Source organism: Corythoichthys intestinalis, chromosome 6 (genome assembly GCF_030265065.1).
Source record: "Corythoichthys intestinalis isolate RoL2023-P3 chromosome 6, ASM3026506v1, whole genome shotgun sequence".
NCBI lineage: Eukaryota > Metazoa > Chordata > Actinopteri > Syngnathiformes > Syngnathidae > Corythoichthys > Corythoichthys intestinalis.
This window is the reverse complement of record NC_080400.1, coordinates 13,857,769-13,876,213: the sequence shown is the minus strand read 5'-3', so window position 1 is coordinate 13,876,213 and position 18,445 is coordinate 13,857,769. Positions and strand designations below refer to the sequence as shown.

The 18,445-nt window shown below is 38.9% G+C and overlaps 1 protein-coding gene across 5 annotated transcripts in view; it reads left to right on the top strand.

The window, feature by feature from the left end:
• The window catches only part of LOC130917793 (roundabout homolog 1-like), a 621,696-nt gene that overhangs the window by 244,083 nt on the left and 359,168 nt on the right, over positions 1 to 18,445 (top strand). Inside the window, exon 1 of one of the 5 annotated variants that reach the window (XM_057839492.1) lies at positions 636 to 1,149. The exons of the other annotated variants lie outside the window; for them this stretch is intronic. Within the exon in view, the coding sequence (XP_057695475.1) occupies positions 1,089 to 1,149 (61 nt within the window). The 5' untranslated portion in view covers positions 636 to 1,088. Of the gene's footprint in view, positions 1 to 635; positions 1,150 to 18,445 lie in introns of those variants that run through there. 5 annotated transcript variants of the gene reach the window in all.

The following is an 18,445-nucleotide window of genomic DNA, read 5'->3' as shown; positions in this document are numbered from 1 at the left end:
CCAATCCCCCAAAAAGTTGCTTCAATCAAAAAAAAAAAAAAAAAAAAAAAAAAGTCAATCAAAGAAAAAAATCCTTTGAAAAATATATATTTTTTTAATATGCAAACCAAATGAACGTCTAAGGTGCTAGTCACATGATCTATTTGAAAAATAATTTTGACCCATGATAAAAATATCTTTTTTTTGTTCATTTCATTCATTTTTGTTTTTTGTTTTCTTGCTTTACAACATTGAAATATATAGGAAAGTCAATAACATGCAATGAAACTTCTCAGCCACCAGGGGCGGCCTGGCCCCCCTGGCCCCCTTAAACTCCGTTTATGCTGTACATTTCTGTGCTGCTGAATTTTCTTGGGAATATTAATCTCATAAATAATAAAAAGACCATTATATAATAAGAGTAGCGTTTCAGTAACAGCAGCTTATCGTTACCCCTACGTGGCAAAGCCATTTTGGGAAAACCACTCAGTAAAAATCATCATGATAAAACGATAAGTGTACTTTTTGTGCATCCAGACGGGAAGTGGTTAAATTTCCACATTGGGAAACATCTCCATGAAGCGGGAGGAGGGGAAGGAGGAGGGGAGAGAGGGGTGTGTGTCTGTTCATGGCAATAGTCAGAGCCATTCCTGCTTTTCCTCCTGAATAGCAGAGCAGTGATCCCGGTTTACCGCGTTGCTTCTCCTCATGCTGCTCCCATATTTATTAAACTTCGGGATGTAGAAAAGAAAAGGGAAAAGTGGGATGGAAAAGTTACGGTGATTGTATCCGATTTTCTTTTGCTTGTGGAAACGCGGACGGGACGGCGGTAAAGTTGCCTTAACTCCGGTGACCCAACATCGGACTGGAATAATGTGATTCGCGAGGGAGGAAATCATCTCGGTGTCATTTTTAAACACTTTTCTATCCGAATGGTATGAATGAAGTGTTCAAGACGTATGCGGCAGCGATATCGGGATGCTTCTTCACACTGGACACTTTTTTGCTTTAATTCATCACCTATCTCGGAAAGAGCACATGCGTTGACGTCCATACAGTCCCATTTGGAATTAATTTGGATTATTTCTGCCAAGAGAGAGAGGCGTTGAATGATGTCTCCGATTTCTACTGGATTTGTATTGCTATTAGGAATTGTCCATGTGTGCTCAGGTGAGTGGTGGGGGGTGAAATCCACAAATCAACTTGAAACGTGTGGAATGAAACTTTCCTTTGTTTTTGGTTTTGCATGCATTAAATCCCATATTAAATTGACAGATAAAATTAAACGTGAAGTACTATACAGCAGTTTTTTGGACCACCAGTCAGAGCAAAAGTGCAGAAAACCATTAAGAAGTATTGAAGTGCTTTAATACAGAGTTTCCAATTTATCAGATTTTAATCAGAATTTTTGGAATTTCCACTTTTTGTGATGTCATTTGAGGAGCTCACAACTCAAAAAATAACTGGAATGACCCAAATGTGTTACTAATGTGGGTACGTGGGACAGAACGAATAGAAAATTGGAATATATCTGGCGGAAAACACTCAGGTGACTTGAAGTTATGCTCTGAAACCCCCAAGTTTGGCCAAATTTCAAATTTCCTATATGCATGTGTGATACATCATTGGAAAGCTTAAAATCTCGGTTTTCTGGGGGAAGAAAAAAATTGAACAGGAGGGCATTTTTTTGGGGGGGGGGGGGGGGGGGGTGATTTTTTTTTTTTTTTTAAATTAACAGCAAAACCCTAACTGGAAGTGAGAGCATGAGAGAGCATAATTAAAGACACCACGATTTTAACAAGATTTTATTGCATACTTACTTATGCGTACTCTTTTCGATCCAAAAATTCCATATAACTGAGTGTCAAGACACAGCTGTGAATGGCCACAGCCGGATTTTTGGAGGATTTTATGGGTGAAACATGGTAATATAACTAGGGGCGCGAAGCAGAAATCGCAGACATCAAGGAGTGGTCGAGATTTTCTTTTTAATTTTTTGTTGTTGTTGTTTGGATCGATTATTTATCATCTAAAATATTGGGCAAAAATGCGACAGTAACAAAAAAAATACAATAAAGCGATAGTTAGGAGGTAGATATCCGTGACTTATTTACAGACACAATTTTTTTTCATTCTGAAGTAATTTGTTTAAAAGTACAACATATGCGAGTGAATAATTTTTTAAAGTCGTTTTTTTTTTAAACTAAATATTAGACATCAATTACTAATTCTAAGCTAAAAATCACAGACATTTCAAATAATGAATATAATTACTTACCTTCTTTTTATGGCTGGCTTGAAACAAAAGCAGTTGCGCTGTGTCTGTAAACGGGGCTTTCCAAGGTAAATCGGACAAATTAAAAATAGTTCGGGGGTTTCACTGCACCATGAATCTGCTATGGCAGCATATAGACATATTGTTCTATCAAACACAATAGTTCTTTTGGCTTAAAATACAGCAGTTTATTTTAAAGAGGAGTGCAAGAGCAGAAACTGCTTTTTCAGCCTTGTCTGTGTTTTCTGCCATATACATTCATTCATTCATTTTCTGAGCCGCTTATCCTCACAAGGGTCATGGAGGTGCTGGAGCCAATCCCAGCTAACTATGGGCTGTAGGCGGGGTACATTCTGAATTGGTTGCCAGCCAATCACAAGGCTATATGTATATATATCTATATGTATGAATAATGGGGTCTAATATATATTTAAAGTTGTATGAACTTGTGAATATTCACATTTTCAAAATCCTCAATCATCAAAACTGTCTAAACGATGGGCTAAATTTAAAAGTATTTGCATTAAAGCACTCATCATGAATGAATGTAAAGTTAAAGTCAATATTTATATTTCTCGTCAAAATTTGTCGGGTACCAAAAGTGTAGTTCCATACTTTGCACAAAACTAGTTATCTAGTTGCATTCGTGTTCACAAAAAAATGTTGTTGTAAAACATTTAAGTATTGTTTTTTTTGTTTGTTTTGTTTTGTTTTTGTTTTTTGTATGTTACGAGGAAACATGTTTGAAAGAGGTATTTATTAGACGTACAAGTCAAGCCTGGATGTAAAGCATTGAAATCATGTGTATGCGGAGTCCACCATCCATCATGGATGAGCTCCTACCTTCCTTCCATGTTTTTTTTTCTGCTGAACTCAGTATTTTATTCCCTAATTTGCCACATTGAGTAAAACAATTCTTAATCCAGGCCTACAGTGGTTTATCAACTCATTTACTGCCAACCAATGTATTAACAAAGCATGTGTTGTTGTAAATTGTAAAAGAAGATGGAAATTTATATTAAAACACTCAAATATGTCCAATCCATTTTGATTGGTAAGTTTGACAGTGAATGATCACATTTTAGTGCCATTGATGGCAATAGATGCTGAATATACAGTATTTTGATGGGGAGGTGTTGGAATGTCTAATGGCAGCCAGAGAGTTAAAGGAAATTTGCAGGCAATACAGATTACAGGGGTTCTTGGTCTCTTGTCCTCCCATAGCATCTTATTATCTTTTTTTCCTCTTCGGCCGTCACATGAATGTCTTTATAGGGCTTCTGGACCGTGATATCCAAGCTTTTCCAGGTCACTTGAATCCCGAGTTATGGTCTGGCTCCCTATTAAAAGACATTAGTGCAAGTGTAGCCTGAGTAGGTCGTGTTATTTTCCATCTTATCTTGTCCATTTGCTTTGTCTGCTCTTCCAATAAAATCCATGCATATTGGGTGCTAGGAGTGTGACAAAATATCGAAATGATGATATATTATGATACTTTGCGTCCCAAAAGATTATCGATACACTCAAGATAGTTTTAAAAAGGTCTCAATGTTTAAGAAAAAAAAAAAAACCTAGAAGTTGCTACCAATATCTTCCACTATAGTGGAATACTCCAGTGTCTCAGTTAACTATGGCTGCCATTGACGGCGCTCGACGCCCAATTTATTAAGACTGGGAAGGTCAAATGAATGTTGGTTCATTCGAAACTAAAGCTTTCACGGTCACTCCTTCTGATCTTCGGGGCACTTACAGGTCACTTTCTGTTCATTTTAGGACATTTTCAGGCCACTTTATGTTGAGTTTGAGTCACTGTCTATTCATTCCTGGGTCACCTCCTGTTCTGTAACACAAAATCAACTGGAAGTGACTCATAAAATGCCCCAAAATCAACAGGAAGTGACCCTGAAATGCCCCAAAATCAACAAGAAGTGACAAAACCAACATGTGACGAGAAATGGCCCAAAATGACCTCGTTGCCTGGTATTGGCTGCTGCTGACGGCCATAGAAATGGGAGGGGGCCATTTGAAGACGGAGGGGTTCATTTGCTGCCACCCTCCCAGTTCAAGTGGACTGGACGTCTACTAGTGATTAATTTACAGCAGAAGGATGAAGATAGCTTGTTTTTCTGTCTATTAGTCGTTTTGTAGAATAGTCTAGAATGATTTCCTGACCAATGTATCGATAATTATTGTATTGCCATACTTGAGGTCATCGTTATCTTGAGCTTTGTATCGGAAATCGTATCGTATCGTGAGGTACCAAGAGGTTCCCACCCCTATTGGGTTCTACAAAAATCCTTAATACAAGATATTATTAAAATGGAATGACACCATTGGCAGTCGTGGATACAGTAAACCTAAACACCTAAGTGGTCAGCAGTGAGTAATAGGTCCTGTGTGTGAGTGTGAGAAGGTGCATAGAGATGGATGGAGTGCTCCAAAAGGCCAAAGTGGATTAGACACACAAATTAGATTGGATTAAGACCCACTTGCCAGAAAATAAGATGTCACATATACTACTAATTGGAAGCTTAGCAACTTGATTCTGATGTGGAAGACCTCTTAGGGTTTCACATTTGGATTTAAAGCCAGGTTTAGGATTTTTAACCAAAGGTTAGGGTTTCTTCCAGTGTAAGTGTAGAGTTTCAAGTTAAGGCCGAGTTATGCTTCCGCGTCAGACCTGCACCGTCAAGGAAGACCCGATTTACGACCCTACGCTGTAGCCTGGGTCTTTCTTTTTTTTCTGACTTCGTGTCGCATCAACGCGTGTGACGTGGTGGAAATGGACTATGACTGGTCCGCTCAGACTGTTGTTTCTGGTTCAGTGCAAAATTACCGCCATTCTCAAACATGATTTCTTTTTATACAAGCAAAAATGGCGCAAGCTGACGAGAGTATCAACAAAGAGCAAGTACGACAACTTCTACAATGGCTCGTCAAGACATTATGAAGATTCCCATGTAGCAAGCAATTTGTGGGAGTAGATTGCTGAAAATACGGGGCTAGAGGTTAGCCAGCGATTGAATAAAAGAATGGAAGGACCACACAAGTATCTGTGTGTTCGGAATCGAATGGCCACACGAAGCGGTGACCTAGTCGGCCAAAAACTGCCATCTTTTTATCACTTTATGTCGTATTCTTGATTGGTGCAGTTCATCATTTATTGTGTACATATGTTTGCTGTAAGTCTGTGACTTATTTACGTGTCACATTTCAAGTTTATGAAGAATAAAGCACAAGTTTGGTGTCAAAAGAGTTGCTTTGATGATTAATTTTCCACAACAGATGGTTCACACTCGATACATCATCACTGATTGAGAGTACCTCAGTGCTTTTATGATAACGTTAACATCAAGGGAAGTTCCATAGATGCCATAAATGGCTTCTCACTGGCTGGTTGTAGGACACGGCAAACAAATTGGGCTGGAGGGCTATGCAGACCTTGGACGCAGTGCTCTATGCCAGTTTGAAGCTAGCCGCCACAGCTAGCTGGTCTCCACCCGAGTCTAGAACTCTCTGTGCGGCATCAAAAGTCAGCCAGACCGCCTCGAAACCGTCTTCTGCGTTGCCTGCCCCTCAACATTTGTATGATCAACATTTATTCAATGTTGATGAGCTGAAGATTTACATTCAAGCGTTCCATCTTGCATTGTTTATTTTTTTCTCCGTTAAACTAGACTAGCGGAAGTCAACAAGCATGCCCCAAAACCGTACAAACATAACGCCACACCCCTCTAGTGGCTTGGCGGTGAATTACAGTGCAACGCGTTCCCTCACCGCAGAACTATCGAATGCTCATTGACACCGTAGTCACTTCGCCGTCATCGCAACGCAGGAGCATAACTAAAGCTTTAGGGTTTCACACATATTTTAACGTTTGAAATTCAGGTTTGGGGACATGGTTAGGCCTTCAAATAATTATATAGTTTGGTTAAAATTCTAAATGTGTCTTTCAAAATTCAAGGTTTTGAGCATTTGTTAAGATTTCAAGACATGGATCGGGGTTTAAAGTAGGTTTCTGCTAGCAATAGGGTTTTGAAATCATGGTTTGTAGCCTGACTTTGAGTTTTTAATCAAGTCTTGAACCAAATGTCAGTGTTTTCGGTTTTTAATTTTTGGGTTTAAAATTGGGCTTCTTCCCAGTGGCGGAACAAATTTGAACAGGGCTCACAGTTGAACAGATTCAAAATTTGTACACTATTTTAGTGCTCCACGTGTCATCATACTTTCTTTTTACAGCCTACCCTCGCCTAACCGGACACCCTTTATGCCCGAAAACTGGGCCTCCAAGAGGCCCGCACCAGGGTGCGCTCCACCCCCCTCCCGAGCCCTGCCGAGCCAACCTAGCCCTGGTTCTTCCTAGGTGTAGCGTTTCAATTTGGGAAGTCCTATCGCTTTGTTATCCCTCAGTGGTATCTGCATTTATAACAAACTGAACTTTGCCACCGGTGCACAGCCTTGTGAACTTGCCTGTTACTGCCTCGCCCTACCTGATGTTTAATAACGGACGCATGCATCAATCACGAATGAGTCATCCTTTTATTAGATCATCGAACACAAGTGTTAGATGCTTATCACGCCACATGATTGCTCGTCAGACCACAGGTTCAGCTCACAGTAAAAAAGTGGCGGCACTATAAAACTCAGGAACATTTGCATAAGTCGATATTTTCGAGCAGAAAGTAGCCACTAAATTAAGGCGAAAGATTTGGTTTGTCATTAAATCAGATCAGTATTGATAAAAAAAAATGTGACTCAGTTTTGAACCTTGCAACGCTAGCACCTCACCATCTTGACAAATTGGCTTGTAAGTGCTGATAAATTGCAGCGCGCCTCTGCCTCCTACATCATGACAGAACACAGCCGGTTTCCTCGGCCAATTAATGACCACAGAGCACAAGTGAGACTCATCATTGTCTGTGCTTGAAACCTATAGTGGTATGAAAAAGTATCTGAACCTTTTGGAATTTCTCACATTTCTGCATAAAATCACCATCAAATGTGATCTGATCTTTGGCAAAATCAAACAGATGAAAATATAGTGTCTGCTTCAACTAAAACCACCCGAACTTTTATAAATTTTCATATTTTAATGAGGATAGCATGCAAACAATGACAGAAGGGTTAAAAATACGTAAGTGAACCCTCTGCCTAAGGAGACTTAAAGAGCAATTGAAATAATATTTACCAAAACAATTAAGTCAGATGTGTGCCCAATCACTAATGAGTGGTTTAAAGCTGCCCTGCCTACTATAAAACACACATCTGTCAAGAAATATCTCGATGAGACACATTGTCTGATGTGCATCATGGCTTGGTCAAAAGAGCTGTCTGAAGACCTGCAATCAAGGATTGTTGATTTTTATAAAGCTGGGAAAGGATACAAAACCATCTCTAAAAGTCTGGATGTTCATCAATCGACAGTCCGAGAAGCTGTCTACAAATGGAGAGTTTGGCACTGTTGCTTCTCTCCTAAAGAGTGGCCGTCCACCAAAGATGATGCCAAGAGTTCAGCGCAGAATAGTCAGAGAGGTAAAAAAAAAAAAAAAAAAAAAAGAACCCTATAGTGACTGCTAAATACTTACTGAAATCACTGGCACAGTCCAATATCTCTGTGCATATATCAACTATATGTAAAACAATGGCCAAGAATGGTGTTCATGGGAGGACTCCACAGAGGAAGCCACTGCCTTCTAAAAAAACATTGTTGCTCGTTTAATGTTTGCAAAAAGGCACTTGGACGCTCCACAGAAATATTGGCTAAATATTTTGTGGACTGAATTGTTTGGAAATAACAAACAATGTCATATGTGGAGGAAAATTGAAACAGCTCCCCAACATGAACACCTCATCCCCACCGTGAAGCATGGTGGAGGGAGCATCATGATTTGGTGCTGTTTAGCTGCCTCAGGGCCTGGACAACTTGCAATTATTAATGGAATAATGAATTCAAAAGTTTATCAGGATACTTTGCAGGAAAACCTTAGGCCATCTGTCAGACAGTTGAAGCTAAAAAGAGGATGGATGCTGCAACAAGACAATGATCCAAAACACAGAAGTAAATCTACTTCAGAATAGCTTCAGAAGAACAAAATACACGTTCTGGAGTGGCCAAGTCCAATTCCAGACTTGAGCCCCATTCAGAGGTTGCGGCATGACCTAAAGACAGCGATTCATGCCAGACATCACAGGAATCTGACTGAACTACAGCAGTTTTGTAGAGAAGAATGGGCCAAGATTAGTCCTGATCTACGTGCCAGATTTATCTGCAGCTACAGGAAGTGTCTGGTTGAAGTTATTGCTGCCAGGGGGGGGGTGTCACAAAATATTAAATGTGATGGTTCACTTACTTATTTTTCCCCTTCTGTCATTGTTTGCATACTATCCTCATTAAAATATAAAAGCCTATAAATGTTTGGGTGGTTTTAGTTTTTGCAGACACTGTTTTTTCATCCGAGCGATTTTGACAAAGATCAGATCACATTTGATGGTGATTTCATGCAGAAATGTGAGAAATTCCCCAAAAATTCGGATGCTTTTTCATACCACTGTAGCTTTCAACCTACAACGCAACAGAAAATGTACCATGTCATGCTATCTGTCCAGAAATATTAATTCCCTGGGATGCTTTTGCTTTCTTAGTGAGGCACTAAATGACACCTCATCTCGATTGAAACCACTAATGCATCTCTCCTAATCCCAATCTAACACGCCTGTTAGCCCTACCATCAGAGATTAGACAGATTTTGGTTCAGTGGAGGAAGGTTCGTGAGAAGTGTAACAAATTCCGTAACGACTGACAAGATAAGCATTAGAGCGTAGATAAATTGGAGTCTTAATGATCTTCTAACTCAACATCCCTTCTGAGTACTCTTGCTTTAATGAAGCAATAGATGGGCTTAATTTGATTAATTAGCTAATCCATCTCATGCCCAAAGATTGTCATCTTTTGTTGCGCCATCTTGGGTTAATGTGTGTCAAAGACATGAAAATCATAGGTGGGCAATGTTTCTAAATGATTATTTATTATAAATTTTTATTATAAATCAGTTTTTATTATCAGACATCTACATATCCGTTCAAATATAGGTGAATGCCATAACATTCTGGAGTAAACTTTTTTTCCCTATTGGAATCTTAGTAGGAAATGCAAAATTGATAAACATTGAAATTAGTATACTGTATAGGCATGTGCCAGGATCATATTCTGACGGTATGATATAACCTTAAACCAAAATATCATGGTTTCACGGTATCACTGTATTGCAATGACAGCTCTAAAATATGTTACTTTGAGATATCTGGGTTTGAAACAAAAAAAAAAAAAAAACTTTTTTTTTTCTTCTATTGAACAGGATTTTTAATTTTCAGAACATATTAGCAAATTATAGCATAAGCAAAATGTTAAAATTAGAAAAAAAAAATTCTGAATAAAATTAAAATAAATGCAGTCCTTTAGGTGAGCCTAAGCTCACAGTCACAGCTCAAACTTATTTCCATCAGAACAAAATTAATTATTTTTCATAAAAAGCACGTGTGTATGGCTCGTATAATGTGTACATTATACACACACTCTCTTTCTCAACACAGACAGTTGCCAGAGAGGAGAATAACATGTTTTACCACCGCTAGACACACTAAACACTAGAGGTGTGCAAAATTTCCGATTCTTAGATTATTCGCGATTCGGCCGTGGAAGATTCGAGAACGATTCACAAACATCCAAATTCCGATTATTGAAATATGCCAAGTAAAGCGGAAGTACAACACACTCAGCGCGCCACGCGGTCTTCGAGACGGAACGGAGCGAGAGTAGCTAAACATCATGCTTCTCATTACCCGGCCCCTCAGGTAATGCCAATGCTCAACTGACGGCTCTAGCTCAACTCATGCCACGAGATAAAAAAACACAACAACATACCTGACTGCTGCCGAAAAGCTGCTACAAAGTACAGCCACATAATGTTACGGTAGATATCATTTATATAGGACTAGATGCATTATAGATTCGGTAGCGTAAGCAGCATATCTACAAAAAGCTAGATGCGGGCGTTAGTAAACGGCCGCCTTCTTAAAGCAGTACACTTCCCTGCAAGGCTGTTGTAGCGAACCTTCCAAGCAAACCTAATTAACTTTTTATCTAAAATACTCCTAAATCGGTAAAATAGGCTACGTTCATACTACAGGTCTTAATGCACGAATCCGATTTTTTGTCATATTTGTTTTTTTGGCGTGCCTGTTCAGACTGCCTTTGTCCATTGAGACCATTCAAGTATTACCCATGCGCACTAATTCGCAGTCCGACAAGCGCTGAGCAAGACGACCCGCATGCGCAGAAGCATCAAAACAAACGACCACACACGCTGGCTGTCATCAATCATTCCAGGGATATCATATTTTGCTTTTTAAAAAGAGGGCACAAATAACAAACAAATAATCCCAGTTTAGGTTTATATTCAAAGTATATGGATCGATAGCATGCACGCAGTGTCCGTGCATGTCACACACACATACGCGCAGTTTGCCCCGACTCTCGGCCGTGTAAGCAATGTTGAAATATTGCTTATATGGACCAACCAGAAAACCGATCATTCTCAGGCTTATCCTCAACCCATTTTTATTTTTTTTATGACTGTTGTCAAGTCCGACGCTTCCTAAAAAGCCGTGTTCAAGGCAAGCTAGGCGCTAATAACGCACAGCTGCACCGCTAACGTGGCGTCTCTCTCGCTTTTTGATGACGTAATTGCTGCATGAATTCTGATTTGAGAGACTGGACAGTACACACCGCCGCGACAGTCTGGAAAAATGTGGCCCAGATCGGATTTGAACCACATACGAAAGTGACCCAGATCGGATTTGAAATGGTCCACTTCTATGCGACTTGTCACGTTCAGACCGTCAAGTTAATACCTCACTCGAGTTGGAAAAACACGAAAAAATCGGATTTGTGCATTAAGACCTGTAGTATGAACGTAGCTATATTGACTTGAATCTATCTTTAAAATAGTTTTAAAACTTTCACATGTCGAAAGTAGACAAAACGGAAATTATGGAATAACGGGAGCAATTTTAACAACTTTAACGGTTGATTCACAACATTAAATTAATTGAATGTAGTTTAAAGCTGCTGATACAGAATGGGGACTGGAGTTTTTTTATTTAATGTTATTTTTGTATATTTGTTTACTGCTATATGCGAACTTGATACTGAAATAGTAGTTTGGTTTAGCCTGAGAGTATTTTTGAACAATTTTGGAACTAATGTACAAAACTTAAAAAAAAAAAAAAAAAAAAAAAAGGAGGGGGGTGCATCAATAATCGTTTTATAATCGAATCGGAGCCTCTGAATCGTAATCGTAATCGAATCGTTAGGTGCCCAACGATTCCCAGCTCTACTAAACACGCTGGAGTTAACTCTCGTAGCTGGTGGGAAAGGCTCATGATGGTGTTAACTAGGAGTGGGAACCTAAGGGCACCTCATGATAGGATACGATTTGCGATACAAGGCTCACGATAACGATTATCTCACGATATCACGATACAGCGATTATCGATATATTGGTCAGAAATTTGATACATGATATTCTATGATATAACCAGGGGTGCACATAAGTGGTCCGCATGCGCGCATGCGGACTGGACGTAGACAAATGCGCTGGCCCTCAACGGCTTCCATACGCTTTTGCGTACCGATGGCTGACCGCTGTATTTGCGGCGGACACGAGAAAATAACTTCTCAAAATTTTGAAGAGGCAGGCCACACTGAGTAATTATTTTAGTGATGGGACGAAATGAGCCGAGGTTCCGAAGCTTGTGTCGAGTAATGGGAGGGGGGTTTCCACGAAGCTTGTAGCGAGGCGTGCTTCATTTCGGCAAAACCCGGAAATGATGACGTGGGAAGCCTCGCCGGCGGCCGGTGGCCGGTGGCCGGCGGCCGGCGGCCAGCGACCGGCTGAATCTCGTGAGTGTTTCGGAAGTGATCCAACGTTTGGCGCACATTGCAAAAACAGGACAGACTACGGTATAAATTGGTTGCAAAACGCAATGGCGATCGCCTGTTATCTCACATTTTGTGGATTTCGGGCTCCTGTACTTGTTACATCTGTGCGCAACAGTGCAACCAGTGCAATCTTTTTTCGAGCCTTGTCCTTTGCTTGTGATGGAACCTGCGCGAAAAGAGCGATCCTCCCCTGTATGGGAACATTTTGATTTGATTGCTTTCAATAAGGTAAGGGAGAAAAACTACTTTGATATAAATGTGAGTGTGTGTGTGTACCTATCTGAACCAAACATCAACAGAATGAACATTCCATTAGTCTACTGGGAGGCACAAAAGAATACCTACCCAAATTTATATAAACTGGCACTCATATTTCTCTGCACCCCAGCTTCATCTGTGCCTTGTGAAAGAATATTTTCTAAAGCTGGTGAAATATTTTCCAAAAAAAAAGAAACTGTTTAAAGCCAGCCACTGTGGGAAAGCTATTATTTCTAAATAAAAATGAATAACAAATTACCCTTAGCACTTGTTGTATTTTGTTCACATACTAAATTACTAACACAAGCACATTCATATCTTTGTCTTAAGCAAATAGCCATTGAATTCTTAACAATGTTACTTCCGTGTTCCCCCACCCCCGTCAAAAGACAGACAGACGACAGAGACGTCACCGGAGCTACCGAAAAAAAGGACTTTTACTGAAAAGTGGCTACAGGAGGTACCATGGCTAGAAGCAAATGATGCTCGCACGGAAATGCGGTACAAAATGTGCCGTGAGAATCCCAATGTCGCCGATAAGAGCAGCGCATTTTATTTAGGGTCAAAGAATTTCAGCCATCCAAACTTTGAAAAGCACGAAAAAAACAGAGAGCATGTGGCAATTAAGCAAACTATCGATGTCAAACAGGACCCCACTTGCCCTATGGACAAGTGGCGGAATAAAGGTAATGAACAGCGACATGCACTGACAAACGTGTTTTTGCTCGCATTTTACAAAGCTAAACATGCACGTTCAATGAGGTCTTATGAGGAGGATATCCCACTTTTAAAAAGGCTTGGAGTTAATGTGGGAGCCGCATAATGCCCTTTGTTTTGAATTGGTGCTTCTTATTTCTTTACATTTCACTTCAAAGTAATGGCAATTTTGTTGTGCCAGTTGATGTTAATCAAGCATTAATTGTTAATATAATTAATTAAAGTTAATTGGCTCTAAGTAAAGCTTGTCATAAATTTATCGCATAAGGCGGGTCGGCTCTCAAGCTCAATGAGGACCAAGTCACATCTCCAGGTCCTCCTCTGAGAACCTGGGCAAAAAAATTATGTGCACCCCTGGATATAGCTGTTGAAACGAGAGGGAAAAAAAAGATCTTTCAAAATAGAAAAAGTACTGTTTAAGTCATTTATTAAACAGTGATACCTTTTATGTGCAACATTGCTGTAAAATATGAATCTATTGCAAATTGTGTACCTGCAGATATAGAGGAAACAAACCACAACCACTGATATCTCTTGGAGAGATCATGATGAATGGCACCCTTAATTTCTTTAAAGTTTGAAATCTTTAGAAAAAAAAAAAAAATAACAGTGCTGTAGGTGTCAGTCAGCAGTTGAGCTTGGAGTGGGGCAATGATAAAATTGGTGGGTCTTTTCTTCGTATATGACCTTTGTTGCCAAAAGCATTGGTTAGAGCACTTCCACCATCTGCTTCAGCATCTGAGAAGTTGGACTCAGTCAGTCACATTCTTCCCCACCTTAAAAACAACAAAATAAAAAAATAAAAAAATTAGTTACTTAATAGCTTTTGAGTTGATATCCTGATTTTTTTGTGTGTGTGTTTGTTGGAAGTATTTAGTGAATTTTAAAAAAAAATGAATTGAATGTATAGAAATTAAAAATGCAATAATTACCTATTAGTAATATGTAGACACCATTAATTATCATGCACATCACCTTATATATCTTGGAAGCTATTCAAACCATTTTTATAGCTTATTGCATCAAAATGGCAGTAATAACAGTTTGTGTAGTAAACTAGATGGGAAGTGATTCTCAAATAATATCAAATAAATCAGTAAATTCATGTAGGCTTGTTCGATATTCATTTTCATCCAGTTTGGAGTCCTGGTTTATTTTATATCACTCAACACCAAATGCCACCAAAATAATTAAAAAATCTATTACATTCCAAAACTTTCTTACCTTAAGTGATGAAAGCGAAGCAGTGAAGAAATCCGTGTCCACTTCATCACCGGCTGCCAGTGAACCTTATTTTTGTTAGACAATTCTTGCATACAGCAAAGTCCTTGTTCACCTTACTTCCTTTCTTGTTGGTGTAAAATCTAAAGTGTGTCCACATGTGTGATTTGTAGCGTAGTGGACCGCCAAGGAATTGCTCAACAAACATTGAGCAGTTTACAGCATCCAGTGGCCATTATGTCAAATAAAAGTATCGATACTTGGTGGGAGCATATCGATAACCGATCAAGTTGCAAAATATTGCGATATATCGCTGTATCGAGATTTTGTCACACTCTTAGTGTTAACTAACCTTTAATTTTGTAAAAATATGACGGAAATTTTTTTCCGTTTTCATACCATGGTATACCTTGAAACCGGTAATCGGCACATGTCTATTAGTGTATTAAGATTGTTTTTGGTATAAACTAGGGTTTCAAGCAAGTATTAAAATTTCAAATTCAGTCTTGAACCTTGGGTTAGGGTGTCATACAAGGGTTATGGAATTTGGCCTAGGTTGAAGTTTCCAATTCCATTTTCTTGAGAAACAGCTGTTTGGTGTCAGACAGAGTATGGACTCCTTATCAGGTTGACAGTCTGTGTAATCATAAGCAACATACAATCAGTCCTGCTTAAAGCTTTCACTCCTTGAAGGTTCTGGAACATCACTTCCAATGATCTTTCTCCCTCAGCATGGCTGAGGCTGTTAGAGGGCAGCAGGTGTTCCCAACACATGGGTCAATCGCTGTAGGTGCTGCATCTTGTTCTTGACACTTGATCGGAAAACAAACATCATGATAAACAAGTGTTTTGCCGCGGCGTGAAAGGTCTGCTTTCAAACTTGAAAAACGGCACACTTGGAATTCAGGCAGCTTTTTCCTGTAATGAACAATTGCACAGTCAAAAGCTTATGCCCACTAAAATGCTTACATAATGCTAATCCACACTCAAAGCTCTCTGACATGCTTACTGGATGTGGGTTGATTGGGTTTGAGTTTCATGCCTTTAAGTATGTGACTGGAAAGGAGAATCATACCAACAGCCCCATTTTTTGGTTTGGTTCAATTTTTAAGACCTCATTCCAGGTTCTGAATGAACGTTTCAAATAAGATTTTGAAACATTTCAATCCAGGTTCAGAGCATAAAATTAGGGTTTCAAAATAGATTTAGAGGTTTTAATGTATATTTTTGGGAGGGCTGCAACTGATGATTATTTTCATAATCGATTAATGGGATGAATTTCACTTCTTTCAATTACCGGTATCTTACCAATTTACCTTGAAGTTGTTTTCGGCACGTTGTGAGTAGTAATGAAAACAAAATGGATGACTACTTCCTTCAACTGTATCAATTATCAAATTAGTTGGCAACTAATTTAATAATCGATTACATCGATTAGTGTTCTCAGCTTTATTAAGAAGCTAGTTTAGACATTAATCTGTCTAAATATTGGCATATATACAGTATATGGCAGAAAACACAGACAAGACTGAAAAAGCAGTTTCTGCTCCTGCACTCCTCTTTAAAAGAAACTGCTGTATTTTAAGCCAAAACAATTGTTGTGTTTGATAGACCCATATGTCAATATGCTGCCATAGCAGATTCATTAGGCCCCCAAACTATTTTTAATTTGCCTGTTTTACCCTGAAAACCCCTGTTTACAGCCGTCGCACAACCACTTTTGTTTCAACCCAGCCATAAAACGAAGGTAGTTAAATATATTCATTATTCGAAATGTCTGTCATTTTTAGCTTAGCATCTTTAATTTATGTCTAATATTTCATTTAAATAAAAAACAACTGAAAAAGAATATTTACTGGCATATTGTAAACTTTTAAACAAATTATGTCACAATTGAAAAAATGGCGTCTGTAAAAAAAGTCACGGAAATTTACCTCAGAACTATCGCTTAGTTGTATTTTATTTGTTTCTGTCGCATTTTTTCTGATATGTTATATAATCGATCCAAACAAAGAAAAATTGGGGGGAAAAAACATTTAAAAAGGTAGATATGAAAAACATCTCGACCACTCCTTGATGTCTGCGATTCCTGCATTGTGACCCTTGTTATATTACCATGTTTCACCCATAAAATCCCCCAAAATTTCAGCTGTGGCCATTTACAGCTGTCTTGACACACAGTGATACATGCTACATGGAGTTTTTGGATCGAAACAAGGTCAGTGCGCGATAATATCTCGTTAAAGTCATGGCGTTTGTAATTCTGCTCTCGCATGCTCTCATCCCCAGATACGCCATATATATGTGTTTATATATATGTGTGTGTAAATGGCGGAAAACACTCAGGTGGCTTGAAGTTCCGCTCTGAGACCCCCAATTTTGCCAAATTTCAAAATTGTCCAATATATACTGTATGTGTGATACATCAATGGGAAGCTTAAAATCTCTATTTTCTGGTGGAAGAAAAAAAATTGAGCTGGAGGGCATTTAAGACAAAAATTAAACCCCTAAACTCGAGGTGAGAGCATGAGAGAGCGTAATTAAAGACACCTTGATTTTAACGAGATATTATTGTGTACTTATCTTATTTCGATCCGAATACTTCATGTAGCATGTATCACCGAGTGTCAAGACACAGCTTTGAATGGCCACAGCCGGACTTTTTTGGGATTTTATGGGTGAAACACGGTAATATAACAAGGGTCGCGATGCAGAAATCACAGACATCAAGGAGTGGTCGAGATTTTCTTTTTCATATATTTACCCTTTAAAACTTTTTTTTTTCAGTTTTTCTTTGTTTGGATCGATTATTTATTATCTAAAATATTGGGTAAAATGCGACAATAACAAAAACATACAATTAAGCGATAGTTCTTCGGTAGATATCCGTGACCTATTTACAGACACTTTTTTTTTTCAATTGTGATGTAAGTTGTTTAAAGCGTTAAAATGTGTGAGTGAATAACTTTTTTAAAGTTGTTAAATATTAGACATCAATTAATGATTCTCAGCTAAAAATTATAGACTTTACAAATAATAAATGTAATTACCTACCTTCTTTTTATGGCTTGGTTGAAACAAAAGCGGTTGTGCGGTGTCTGTAAACGGGGGTCTCCAGGGTAAAACGGACAAATTGAAAATAGTTTTGGGGCTTAATGCGCCATGAAACTGACTGGCAGCATACAGACATATTGTTCTATCAAACACAACAGTTCTTTTTGCTTAGAATACAGCAGTTTATCTTAAAGAGGGGTGCAGGAGAGCTATTCAGCCTTATATACAGCCTGTTTTTCGCCATATATAGACATGTATATACTAGTAATTTCAAGAATTTAGGCAAGTTTAAAGTGAAGAAGGGCCTAACCAATTAATCGGTTATCAAAGTAGTTGTCGATTAATTTGCTAATGATTAGTTGTCGATTAATCGATTAATTGTTGCACGTCTAATTTTTAGTCTGGGTTATCGTTTCAAATTAGGGTTTTGTTCCTGGTTTAGGTTTCCAATTCAGAATTTCAAGACGACTGCATTTTTAAATATTGGTTCAAATTAGGTTTTTTAAGGCTTGATCAGGTTTTCAGACAACTTTTTTTAATCAACTTCTCAACCTAGGGTAGATTGTCATTAAAGTATTTAGGCTTCAAGCCTTTATTCTGGGAATGCAATGCAGGTATGAGTAGAAATGGGGATTGGCAAAATGCATCCAAAGAACCCCTCCCCCTTATGTTTTATTTTGGCCCATTTTTAAAACTTGCCTTTTTTAGTGGCCAGACTACCATTCTCCAGTAAAGCAGGTCGACACGCACAAGACCCTGCGGGGACTGTAATGGGGATGCTGCATTGTGTTGCCGTAACAGCCTGATTGTAAGGCATGGAGGAGGGGAAGGCTTCGCCAGGGACTTAAGGGTGTATGTAAAGGCAGGGGGAGGTGGCTAACAAAGCCTCCCACAGAAGCTTGAGGTTGGAAGGTGTAGGAGGGCTGGGGGGTGCAGAATAG